The sequence below is a fragment of the Penaeus chinensis genome, chromosome 18 (genome assembly GCF_019202785.1).
Source record: "Penaeus chinensis breed Huanghai No. 1 chromosome 18, ASM1920278v2, whole genome shotgun sequence".
NCBI classification, from domain to species: domain Eukaryota; kingdom Metazoa; phylum Arthropoda; class Malacostraca; order Decapoda; family Penaeidae; genus Penaeus; species Penaeus chinensis.
Genome location: NC_061836.1, coordinates 24,723,923 through 24,738,922, shown reverse-complemented (window position 1 = coordinate 24,738,922; position 15,000 = coordinate 24,723,923). Strand labels below are relative to the sequence as shown.

Sequence of the window (15,000 nt, the reverse complement as noted above, 5' to 3'; positions counted from 1 at the left end):
ATATATATATCATATTATAATTCCCATATATATATATTCATATATATATGTATATTCATATAAATGTATATTCATATATATGTATATTCTTATATATATATTCTTATATATATATATTCTTATATATATATATATTCTTATATATATATTCATATATATACATATACATATTAAAATATATATTCATATATTCACATATATATATTTATATATATACATATATATGAATATATATTTATATATGTATAACTATATATATGAATATTTTTATGAATATATAAATATGAATATTCATGTTTTCCTGTAGTTTCCTTCATTGTTCTACTTGTAATTTGTTCACCATGAATTCCACATGAATCTATATATGAATATATACATACATCTATATCTGTGTATTTATATGTATCTTTCTATCTATCTATCCACCTATAATAAATATATTATCAACATTATATACGATATAGATTATATACATATATATAAAATGTATATATAGGATATATTTCATATATATTTCAAACATAATATATATATATATAAAACACAAAGATGTATAGATAGTTGATATATATATACATATATATAATATATAGATGACATACAATATATATACAATTATGTATGTGATATATATGTACATAATATATATGTAATATATATGTATATAATATACATGTGATATATATGTATATAATGTACATGTGATTTATGTGTATATAATATATATGTTTTATATATGTAATATGTGATATATATATATGTATATCATATAAATGTTTAATATATATATATATATATATATATATAGTATATACATGTATATATTATATATGTATACAATATATATGTATATAATATATATGATAATAGATGATATGAGAATAGAACATATAATTATAATATATATATATTCATTACATATACATTATATATTACATATAAATATATATAATACATATATATCATAAATACATTGATATATTATATATACATATACATATATGTTTATATTATATATATATTTAATATATATAAATACATATATACATATATAATAAATACATGCATTTATATATCATAAATATATTAATTGTATACATATATAAACATACATTTAAATAAATATATACATATTACATATATTATATATATGCATTACACATATATATTACATATCTATATATATATAAATTACCTATATATATTATATTTATTCAAATTATTATATATATATATATAATACATATAATATATATATATACATTACATATATATATACATAATACATATATATACATAATACATATATATACATAATACATATATATACATAATACATGTATATATAATACATATATATACATAATACATATATATACATATATTAATATATATACATTGCATATATAGATATATATTACATATAAATATATATTATATATATTAAATATACACATTTATACTTATGCATATACATATTTACTTGTGTATGTATTTATATCACAAACATATATATATAAATCATAAACATAATATACTAATATATACAATCACATATGCATATATATACATATATACATACATACACATACATATACATAAACATACATATAAATATAGATGCATATACATATATATACCAATATTTACATAAATATATATACATAAATTCTTAACAACTATATTTACATGTTTGTCATATATATGCCACATATGTATGTATAGATACATATCTCTGTATAGATATGTATACATATGTATATGTAAATATATCTATGCACATATATGTATAGATATTTATCTATATGTAAACATATATTCCTATGTGTAAATATATATACGCATATATGAGTTTACATATATATGTATACTTGCATGTATAAATGTATAAATGAATAAATATATTTATGTATCAGTATAAATGTATACGTATATGGATATATGTATGCATATATATATGAATAAGTAATACGTATGTGTATCAATATATGTATAAACGTGTAAACATTTATTTATATGTATAAATATAAATACATATAAATATACATATACATGTACAAATATATATAGATATGTATATAGACATATATATGTATAGATATATATGTATATTGATATAAGTAAATATATATATGCATTTTTTTTTACATATATGTAAATATATGTATACATACATATATACATATATAACCATATACGTAATTGAGTATATATACACATACAAACATATAAATGTATATACACATATATACATATATAAACTTATATATACACATGTACGTAATATAAATATATACACATGTACGTAAATATACATATATATACTTATGTAAATAAATATACATATATATACACATGTACATATATATACACATGTACATATATGTATGTACACGTGTAATATATATGTATGTCCATATATATATGTATGTACACATGTCCATATATATACGTATATACACATGTCCATATATATATACGTATGTATACATGTCCATATATATATATATACGTATGTACGCATGTCCATATATATATATACGTATGTCCACATGTCCATATATATACGTATGTCCACATGTCCATATATATATACGTATGCCCACATGTCCATATATATACGTATGTCCAAATGTCCATATATATACGTATGTCCACAAGTCCATATATATACGTATGTCCACATGTCCATATATAGATACGTATGTCCACATGTCCATATATACGTATGTGCACATGTCCACATATATACGTATGTACACATGTCCATATATATACGTATGTCCACATGTCCATATATATATACAAGTATGTCCACACGTCCATATATATACACGTATGTCCACATGTCCATATATATACACGTATGTCCACATGTCCATATATATACACGTATGTCCACATGTCCATATATATACACGTATGTCCACATGTCCATATATATACACGTATGTCCACATGTCCATATATATAGGTATGTACACATGTCCATATATATAGGTATGTACACATGTCCATATATATATAGGTATGTACACATGTCCATTTATATAGGTATGTACACATGTCCATATATATAGGTATGTACACATGTCCATATATATAGGTAAGTACACATGTCCATATATATAGGTATGTACACATGTCTATATATATAGGTATGTACACTTGTCCATATGTATAGGTATGTACATATGTCCATATGTATAGGTTTGTACACATGTCCATATGTATAGGCATGTACATATGTCCATATATATACGTAAGTACATATGTCCATATATATACATATGTACACATGTCCATATATATACATATGTACACATGTCCATATATATACATATGTACATATGTCCATATACAGATATGTATGTACACATGTCCATATATATAGGTATGTACACATGTCTATATATATAGTTATGTCCACATGTCCATATATATAGTTATGTCCACATGTCCATATATATATACGTATGTCCATATATATATATATATATATATACGCATGTACACATGTCCATACAAATATATATATATATTCGTATGTATACATGTCCATATATATATACGTATATACACATTTCCATATATATATATAAGTATGTACACATGTCCATATATATACGTATGAACACATGTCCATATATGTATGTACACATGTCCACATATATACGTATGTACACATGTCCACATATATACGTATGTACACATGTCCACATATATACGTATGTACACATGTCCACATATATACGTATGTACACATGTCCACATATATACGTATGTACACATGTCCACATATATACATATGTACACATGTCCACATATATACCTATGTACACATGTCCACATATATACGTATGTACACATGTCCATGTACACATGTCCACATATATAGGTATGTACACATGTCCACATATATACATATTTACATATGTACACATGTCCACATATATACTTATGTACATATGTCCACATATATACTTATGTACACATGTCCACATATATACGATATACACATGTCCACATATATACGATATACACATGTCCATATATATAGGTATGTACACATGTCCATATATATAGGTATGTATACATGTCCATATATATACGTATGTACACATGTCCATATATATAGGTATGTACACATGTCCATATATATACGTATGTACACATGTCCATATATATACGTATGTACACATGTCCATATATATACGTATGTACACGTCCATATACATATGTATGTACACATGTCCATATATATATATATATATATATATATGTATGTACACATGTTCATGTATATACGTATGTGCAGATCAATATATATATGTACACATGTCCATATATATATATACATGTACACATGTCCACGTATATGCATATGTACACATGTCCATGTATATACGTATGTACACATGTCCATGTAAATCGTATGTACACATGTCCATGTATATCGTATGTACACATGTCCATGTATATACTATGTACACATGTCCAATTGTCCATGTATATACGTATGTACACATGTCCATGTATATACGTATGTACACATGTCCATGTACATACGTATGTACACATGTCCATGTACATACGTATGTACACATGTCCATGTACATACGTATGTACACATGTCCATGTACATACGTATGTACACATGTCCATGTACATACGTATGTACACATGTCCATGTACATACGTATGTACACATGTCCATGTACATACGTATGTACACATGTCCATGTATATACGTATGTACACATGTCCATGTATATACGTATGTACACATGTCCATGTATATACATATGTACACATGTCCATGTATATACGTATGTACACATGTCCATGTATATACGTATGTACACGTCCATATATATACGTATGTACACATGTCCATATATATATATATATATATATATATATATGTATATACACATGTCCATATATATATACATATGTATATACACATGTCCATATATATATATATATATATATATATATACACATGTCTATATATATACACATGTCTATATATATATATATGTATATACACAGGTACATATATACATATGTAAATGTACATATATATATGTATGTACATGTATATATATACTTATATACATATGTACATATATATATGTATGTATATATACATACATATACATGTGTACATATACATACATACATACATATTTACATACATATATACACATATCTATATGTATTTACATACATATAGACATATACACATCTATATGTATATACATACATATACACATGTATATATACATCATATACATATATACATACATTTAGACATGTATACATATATACACATGTATATATACACACATATATACAAATAACCATACATATATACACATTTGTATGAATATAAAATATATATGTATATATATATGTATTTATATGTATGTGTATATACATGTATATACATATATGTATTTATATGTATATGTATGTGTATGTGTATGTGTATGTGTATGTGTATGTGTATGTGTATATATACATATATATACATATATATACATATATGTATTTATATGTATGTGTATATGTATGTGTATGTGTATGTGTATGTGTATATGTATATATACATATATATACATATATATATTTATATCTATGTTTGTCTTTTAGAAGAGGCAAATTGTGATCAAGTACATTATTTAGGAATAAAACTGGATTAAAACATATACTTGACAAGTATAACTGGATTGCTGAAGTTTCATTGTATTCATAATTTGCCTAATATTATTTGAAAAAATATATATAAACAAATATCCAAATATTATACATTTATATCTTTATGTATTGTGTCCTTCCTGTAGAACTATGTCTTGCACATATACACAGAAATATTTTGCTAAAACCATTCATAAATGTTCCACTATTAATCTTTTGTTATACAAAACAACTAAAATAACCATTTCTTTGAATTCTGATGTTACTAAAGCTGAAATTACTGAACTCCTATCTTTAAAGACCTAATAATCTTAATCTCCTAATGTGATACTGTAATGTGTAAACATTCATTGATGTTTTCAAAATCACTTTTCCCATATAAAATGTACAGCCTCCTTTATATTTAAAACTTTATAGAATTGCAGACCAAAAACCATAAACTTCACAAAGAACTACTATCTGCTCTGCTTTATAGTTGCTTTTTATAGAGTTGGTCTGGTACAAGCACAAAGACATTTCATAACACAGGTGGTTCAAAAACCATATACTTCAGGAGTTATAGGGCTGTTTCACATGACAAAAGGCAAATAAGAATGGTTTCCACAAGGAATGACTAATACTGCATGACCAACATAACAGTTCCTTTATCATTCCTTTCAGGTAAGGCCAGCCTCACACTCTACTGTGAAATCACAAAAGAACCCGAAGTCCATTGTTTCTAAGCCACTGACACTACTTAACCATCTTGCTACCACTCTGACAGTTGAACTACATACTTTGACAGTTCAACTACATACTTTGACAGTTCAGCCACATAATTTGACAGTGAAACCACATACTTTGACAGTTAACAACACGGCCAACGATCGCCAAAAGCACTCGGTCGTTCAATCCACGACATCACTTCTGGCACCAAGAACGTCTCCGAAATAGGCCTATAGTCGCTACTACACGACGGACAACACACGAATTGCGTCCCTGGTGAACATCCCACTGGCACCCGGGAAACCTCCTTGGCGTGTTGTTTACCTCCAGACTCGTGGCAAGGAGCACCAAGGTGTGACACAGCACAAACAACAACAAAGTCCCAGCAGCTGTGTGACGGCTCGCTCTCCCGCCAAAACACTGACCACGACAACGCCTACTTCACCACATCACCTCATCCCACCACCGGAATCTCACTGACACTCGTCGAAATGCACTCGCTTCTCAACGCAGATGCAAACTAACCCCAATGCAGCCGGCGTCACGTCCAATGCAACGTGCAACGGTCTCAACGGACGGCCCAGTCACCCTCTCCACACCCCCGCGATGTATATGAACTATTTCACTTCAAGACAGTATTTTCCGCTCCCAAACTGCATCATAAGGTGATCTACACATCCTCTTCAAAACAAGTAGTGAACTGTCAACTTACTAAATTGGTTGGATGCTTTAGAATTTAGTGCGTCCGTATATCCGAGCACATACGCGAGGGCCGGCTGCTGCAAATGGCGAGCGAGCAACGTGATCGGCCGCACGGGGGCCACGCGGCGACGCGCACGGCGCCCGCCCCGCCACGCGCGCCGCCGCCCGCCCGACGCCCGCCCCGCGCCCGTGCCCTCCTGCTGCCATGCCCTTAACGACGCAGCAGTCCCCCTTCTACATCATGCCTACCCCAATTCAGGCCTTAAGAGCCAGTCTAAGGCGAAGTGGAAGGGCCGCGACGCGAGAGGCGGCACCGCTGCCCTGCGTCTCGTTCCCAAAGTGTGGCGCGAACACGAGGAGGCGTCACAAATGCACCTTGTTTCTAAGGAGGCTTTTCTGCCATAGCGAGTGAAGGACATGCTCTAGTCATCCATCCAGACGACTCTACTATAACACATAAGTTCATCATCAAATAGCCACGAAAATTGTCATGTGGAAAGTGGACAGGAAATGGAAAGGAATGTTTCGTTTGTGCGTCTAAGGCTGAAGGTGTTGTCGCGCGCCCACCTGTCGACGGTGCTGCCTCCCTTGGCGCTGGCTTCAACTAACTTCAACAGAGTGTAAAAAAGAATGGGATTTCAGACTACGCCAACAAAATATTTACATTGAGAAATCAATAATGGCATCCGAATTAATACATATAGGTTAGGAAAAAATATATATATTGACTTCTAAACAGAAAAAATGCGAAAATGTAATTATAAATCAGAGATGATTGACTTAACAGTATGATGTCATGTAACTCTCGCTCCCTTATAGCTGAGCTTATACTTGCACATTTAGTAAGCAAATCACTGTAAAGTCACTATTCTTTCAGATAGTCTGCCTATTAATGATTGTGCTTCCAAATACCAAGTGGCAATGTTATCATAATGATTTGATCCAATTACTGAACTTAGGGATTTTTTGTATATAGCCCTCAAGTCAATTATCAGCCTCATATTGCATATATTTAATATAATTTTCCTCGTTTAAAGATAACATGTAATTATTCACTGGAGGGATCTTGACGCCATGCGTTATGTTTACACAACGTTCATAATGCACCAGATGTATCAAGTTACAATGGATTAAGTCATGACGTCGTACAGCTCATGGTACGACGAAATAACGTCGTATGAAAATCATCAGATTATAGAACCACAAGCTAATTTTTTTCTACTTTGTCAAGTTGACTGATAACATAGGGGGGGCTGAAGTAACGTGCAATTAATTACATCACGTCACGAATGTATGCTTACGGTAAAGACGTTATAGTATTTTCGTCACACATACGTAACACTATCATTTCATTGTAATGATTTTGAAAATTACCCAACATTATTAATCGATATGGAAAACCATTAGAAACGGGAGATTAACGCTGTTCATGTGTAATGATGCAATTATGTGGTATTGCTGATTAATTTGACTCGTACACGCTGGTTAATCCTGATGTCGTGTACTTCACATGTAGGTCTAACTTAGGTATAATAACATGTTTAATAACATCTGTTATAAACCGTCAAGGTACATCAAGCCATGGTTAGCTGCCCATTAATCACATTTCATTCACCAATCATACACCACGGTCGTTTGATACACATGTCTCCTGCAGACCATCAACTCATTGCATGCCATTCACCCGTGGTCATTCCCCGATGTACACGTGATACATTTTATTCAAGCCACCTTCCCGTTAAATGTCATTACATTGCTCCCTTTTAGATGGAATGTGACTGCATCCACGTTTATTATTATTATAATTTTTATTTTTTACATGCATCATTTAGTATTATACTTTTTCCTACTTGGACACAAAAGATGTCCACTAATCCCACCTATCCATGTCCCGCAGTCCATGCTCAGAGCTATTTAAAATATATAGCTCGTATATTCACCACAAAAAGAGTTACTATGTGCTAAGCATTCACAAATTACGGACTCATTTGACGTAGGCGACCCACAACTACTAAAATCTTTATTCAGAGAAAAGGTACTTTTTTTACCGCTTTTCTGCAAAATTCTGATTTAAAAGTGTGTTACTATATCTTTATGTGCAGACAATGCATGTGGTACCTCATTTTCTTACCCTAGATACTTCGCCCATGATATCTAACCCACTCATAGAACTTCAACGAGTAATAATATACGATCTACTTGAGAGGTATATACTTAACCCTTTTCATACGCAGCTGGCATGGTATTTATTTATGCGATGGTCCGTTTCAACGGAGTTATTCATGCCATTCATACCTGACTCATAACATTTTTAGTAGATGTGACTGTGCATGATATAACGTCCAAATTCTGATGGAGTAAAAGCGTCGTATGTTACAAATGTATTTTGTTCTAATATCCTAGCAAATACTGAAATTTCCGAAAGACGTGGCAGTTTAAAAGCAGTTTACTCGCGTGTGGTTTCAGAGAGGTTGTCTGGGTCAGGCGTGTTGGGGTAGCGTGCAAGCAGCATACAATGCACATTGAGGAACAAAGCAAGGCGTCCCTTTCTTTCTAACAACAAATTCTAGCCTATATCTTCGATTTTGCGGGAAAGTCCGGAGTGATCGCAACATACAGAAAAAAAAAATGAAAATTCAACTTCACTACGTATTCATCTAATCTTCATGCGCCATGATAACTTGTCATGTGCAAATTATCGATGTCTGGCCCAGGCGTCATGAAGAGGGGATGGAGGAAGGGGAAACACCCCTGGTCAGCTGCCATGTCAAGCACCATGGCGGGGGTGGATGGCAGGAGAAGGTCCGGTTAAAACGGTCCGTAGATGGCGCAAGCAACGTGGGTTAGAGGTGTGAGTGGCATTTGGAGCATCCAAATGCATGAACTCACACGATCTGTCATCGGCGTATACGCTCCGTAGAGTAAAGATATTTTGTTTGAGTCAGTTTATGATGCGCTGCACCAACAAATGGAATATAACTTCATCCTAACACTGGAATAAAGCATTTAGCACTAAGCAAAGTTATTTGCATGGAGCAAGTCGAAGTAAGAAAAACATTTCTTGGCGAAGTGATAAAATATGTGGGTTACATTAAGCCAATCGGATAAGGACAGATGAACAGAATCTGAAATGAAAGACTAGAATAATTTAAAAAGATCAGGATGAGTCACCTGGACTGACTTAAACGAGTCATTGGGTTATGCGAGTTACATTAGACAGTGAGGTGAGTTACCTGGACTGATTTAAACGAGTCATTTGAACTGGACTGGGTGAGTCAGACGGCCATGCAGGAAAGGGGTGAGTCATTTAGGCGTTGGCAAAACCTTTGTCACTTCCTGGCTGGCGGGTACTACTGCCCCGCGAGTGTTCACCCGCCCCATCCCACCCGGGAGAGCGAGTGGCTCATGTTGCCAGGGTGTGTCTTTCCTTGCAGGCGAATGTCACGATGCGCTCTCTGGCTTCAGGGGGGCCGTTACGATGCACTTCATATCTTCATGGTAGCTGTCACATGATATGGGGTTCTCTATGATCTGTTATCAGGCTTCATGGTAGCAGTCCCTTTTTCGCGATTTTCACCAAGATGTATGCATTTATCTATCCGTCAACATGTGGATTGTGTCGGTGCAGGTGTGGCTGGCATTCCCCATTCTTAACATCTGTTACCAGAACAGAAAAAAATGTTAATGCGCAGGTGTGCCAGTAAGAGGTCTAATTATGGAGTACTTGACAATATACATCATAAAAGTGAAGTAATGAAATTTTAAACGCTTGAAGAAAATAATAATTATAAATAGACCGATTCACGTTTTAGATTATCCTTTAGAATCACTAGATCCATTTTACTTTGGCGTAATATAGGTGAACACGTGGTAGTACCCTCCATCTTTTCATACTTTGCGGAGGCCATATAATTTATATTAATCAAAGTACATTATACTACAGAACAAGTATATATTAAGCTGCTGGATATTATGCACATACATTCATGTACACAAATACACACGCACACGCACGCACACACACACACACACACACACACACACACACACACACACATACATACACACACACACACACACACACACACACACACACACACACACACACACACACACACACACACACACACACACACACATATATATATACTCATAGATATATAGATATACCTATACATATACATAATATATCATGTGTGATACGAGCACACACACAGGCATGTGTTTGCGTGTGTGTATATATATACATAGATAGATAGAAATAAATATATAGATAGATAGATAGATACAGACATACACACGTATACACACACACACACACACACACACACACACACACACACACACACACACACACACACACACACACACACACACACACACACACATATATATATATATATATATATATATGTATATATATGTATGTATGTATGTATATATAAATACGTGTGTATCTCTTTCTCTTTATATATATATATATATATATATATATATAATGTATATATACATATATATGTGTATGTGTGTAAATAATATATATATACACACACACATATATATATATATGTGTGTGTGTGTGTGTGTGTGTGTGTGTGTGTGTGTATCTATGTGTACATGTGTGTGTGTGTGTGTATCTATGAGTACATGTGTGTGTGTGTGTGCGTGTGTGTTTATACCTATATGAATACATATACAAACATATATATATATATATATATATATATATATATATATATTACTTATGGTACTGTAGTCCAATATGAGTACGCGGATTCTCAATAGCATTCCTGAAAAACCGGTTTCTCTAAGAGAAGTCTTGTGGGTATAACTGAACGAAATATAGCATATAATCTAGCATCACCTCCGTTCGAAAAATGTATCTATTCACATATGCTTCTATGGCCAGCGCGTGGACACCAGTTTGCGGACCTACAGATTTAAGTAGCCAAAGGAAGAAAAAGTATTTAGTGTATAGCTTACCGTCCCGTGTGTGAAGCCACGGCCTTGGAGGTTCCCCTGTACACTGCATTCATCGATGTTAATTACTAATCTCGCTTGGCTCATTGCTTGCATTATAGGGACGAGTTACATCATCCCTTTTGTCCACACTTTCCAATCAACGAATTATATATATATATTCATATATGTGTATATATGTATATATATACATATATACACACATACATCTATCTATCTATCTATCTATATATATATATAATATACAAACACACACACACATACACACACACACACACACACACACACACACACACACACACACACACATATATATACATGTATGTATATATATTTTTAATATACATATATATAATATATATACATATACATCCATATATACAAACACATACATGCCATATATGTGTATACATGTACTGTTTTTTTCAGAAGTTAAATAATAGATTTTTCGTTCAGTTAGTAGTACTTAGACACTTAAAGATATGGGATTTTATTTACCGTGAATTCAATCTAGACGTATAGTATAAGGCACAGTCACCAATCAATATGCAATCAATATGCAATGCACTAGCATTCCATAGGAGTCAGTTATATTGTTCAGCTAAGTAAATCTTAATAGTTACCGTTTGTTCTCATTCACTTTCTTCAAAATAGTTAAAATCCCTTGTATTGCCATTGCCGCGTAAGCAAACTTAGAGGGCTTGTCTCGTTTTTGTTCGCTATGCAAAAAAGTGGATTAGCAGTGGAGGAGTCGATAACGACCACGCCATTGATAACTGTGACTCCCAGGTCTGAGGTCCTTGATGGGGAAAGTTAGATCCATCCTTTGTGACTTTTGTAACTATTGACCTGGATACTTATTCATCAATTGCTTTTTAACTCATTCAGTCTATGTAGATACAGTCACTTAGTTCTCTATTATTAGACAGTCATTCATGTTCTCGGATAGTTCAAGACTCCGGTACACTGCCTCGGGGGAAATGAAGGCATTGCAGTAATTCATGACTTTAAAATGAGATGACAAGAATAACTCGGGGACTTTCATCGTCACGAATGAAGGCGTTATAATTGTGTTAAGCCTTGTGTGACCATGTAAGTAATAACTGCCAATAACGAAATTAATATAGCGCATTCGATCAGCTTCTCAGAATGTCATAACCTGCGTAAAATTATATTCAATACGGAAATGAATATCCTTTCTATAGTTTATAGCAATCGGAAGCTACGTAAATATTTACAAATCTGGGTAGGCTGAAACAACTTTGAAAACAAGTTTCAGTCATCTTGCACGATGACTGTTTTGCAATGAAAAGGTGATGTTTAGTTCACAGATACATAAAGAAGTAGCATTATATCTTTCTTCGTACTGTTGTTGTATATTTTGTATTTTGCCATCTAAACACATTATGGCTTTACTTCCCGAAGAAAATTCTGGCTGCTATTTAAAATCTAAATGTCAATGCCTCCCAACAAGAATTACAGAGGAGATGCACATTACCGAGGGCTATTTGGTAATATAGTGACCAGCGCTGATTTTTTTTTTTTTTTTTTTTTTTTTTTTTAGTCTTAATAGTTATTGTATTTGAAAGATGGCCAAGCTTTAGCTACCACCTGTCTAGATTTATGGATGATTACCGTGAACCGTCCATGCTCATAAATATAACAAAATATATAAAAGATTTGAAACATATTTCAAGAAAATACTACTTCTGCACACACGTAAGATATGAAATGAAGTACTTGGTGTAAGAAAGCAAAATGGGGAATTTTGACAGGAGTGGAACTAAAATCACTGAATTCACATATAGATCAGATGTCAGATGAAAAAATCTTACTCAGAAATTTTGCACGAAGTTTCTGTACTTGTAGGAAATATTCAGTATTAGTACTTGGTAATTTTCGGGACACATTTTTCTATATGGGGCCCTGGTGACTAAAGAAAACAAATTTCTATATTGTAGAATTTATTTATAATTAGATTTTTAGCGAAAACTGTAATGAGAAGATATTTCATGCATCTTTATATAGCATTTATTTAACTGCATGCAGAATATTGTACTCGCAATGTTATTCACAGCAACGGCATCCAAAAACAGAATAATCAGAATTCGCTCTTTTAAATGACTGTACGAATTATAGGCTTACGGATAAATAAGGTTTTACTGTTATCTTGTGGTGAAAAGAAGCTGCAAAAAATTCGATTTTATCATCATTATTCAGGGTGATTAAGGAATGCTGACGTTTCCATTCAGCTTACTTGGGAAATGGAGAAACAGTTTGTAATCAACATTTACCTCGTTATATTTATGGTCAATATATTTCACACACACACACACACCAACACACACACACACATACACACACACACACACACATACACACACACATACACACACACATACACACACACATACACACACACACACACACACACACATACACACACACACACACACACACACACACACACACACACACACACACACACACACATACACACACATACACACACAGACACACACACACACACACACACACACACACACACACACACACACACACACACACACACACACATTCACTCACAAAAAACGAATCACACATACCTCGTATTGTGAAGGAAGGGTTTCCATGGGAGGTTCAACCAGGCAGGAAGGGGTAAATGGCTGACAAAGAAATTCAGAACAGCAACTGACCAAAGGCTCTCAGCGCATTACTGAACCATATGTGGTTTAGGCGCACTTTCTATAACGGCCGTTTGAACTAGGGAATTCTGCAACATCCTTCCTGCACCGAACTCATGTTTATGTTCAATATTAGACTTGTATCGCGAGTTGACATTCTTCTTGTTGCATGCATAAGGGATTCTGGGTTTGCAGTAAAACTCCTTACAGATTGATGTGATATCTA

General features: G+C 32.8%; 1 protein-coding gene across 1 annotated transcript in view; it reads right to left on the bottom strand.

Moving 5' to 3' along the window:
* The window catches only part of LOC125034640 (heterogeneous nuclear ribonucleoprotein Q-like), an 89,125-nt gene extending 74,289 nt beyond the window's left edge, over positions 1 to 14,836 (bottom strand). Inside the window, exons 1-2 of the mRNA XM_047626542.1 lie at positions 14,697 to 14,836; positions 10,344 to 10,767 (exon numbers count right to left, since the gene is read on the bottom strand). Of these exons, the coding sequence (XP_047482498.1) occupies positions 10,344 to 10,417 (74 nt within the window). The 5' untranslated portion in view covers positions 10,418 to 10,767; positions 14,697 to 14,836. The remainder of the gene's footprint in view (positions 1 to 10,343; positions 10,768 to 14,696) is intronic.
* Between the last annotated feature and the right edge of the window lie 164 nt (positions 14,837 to 15,000).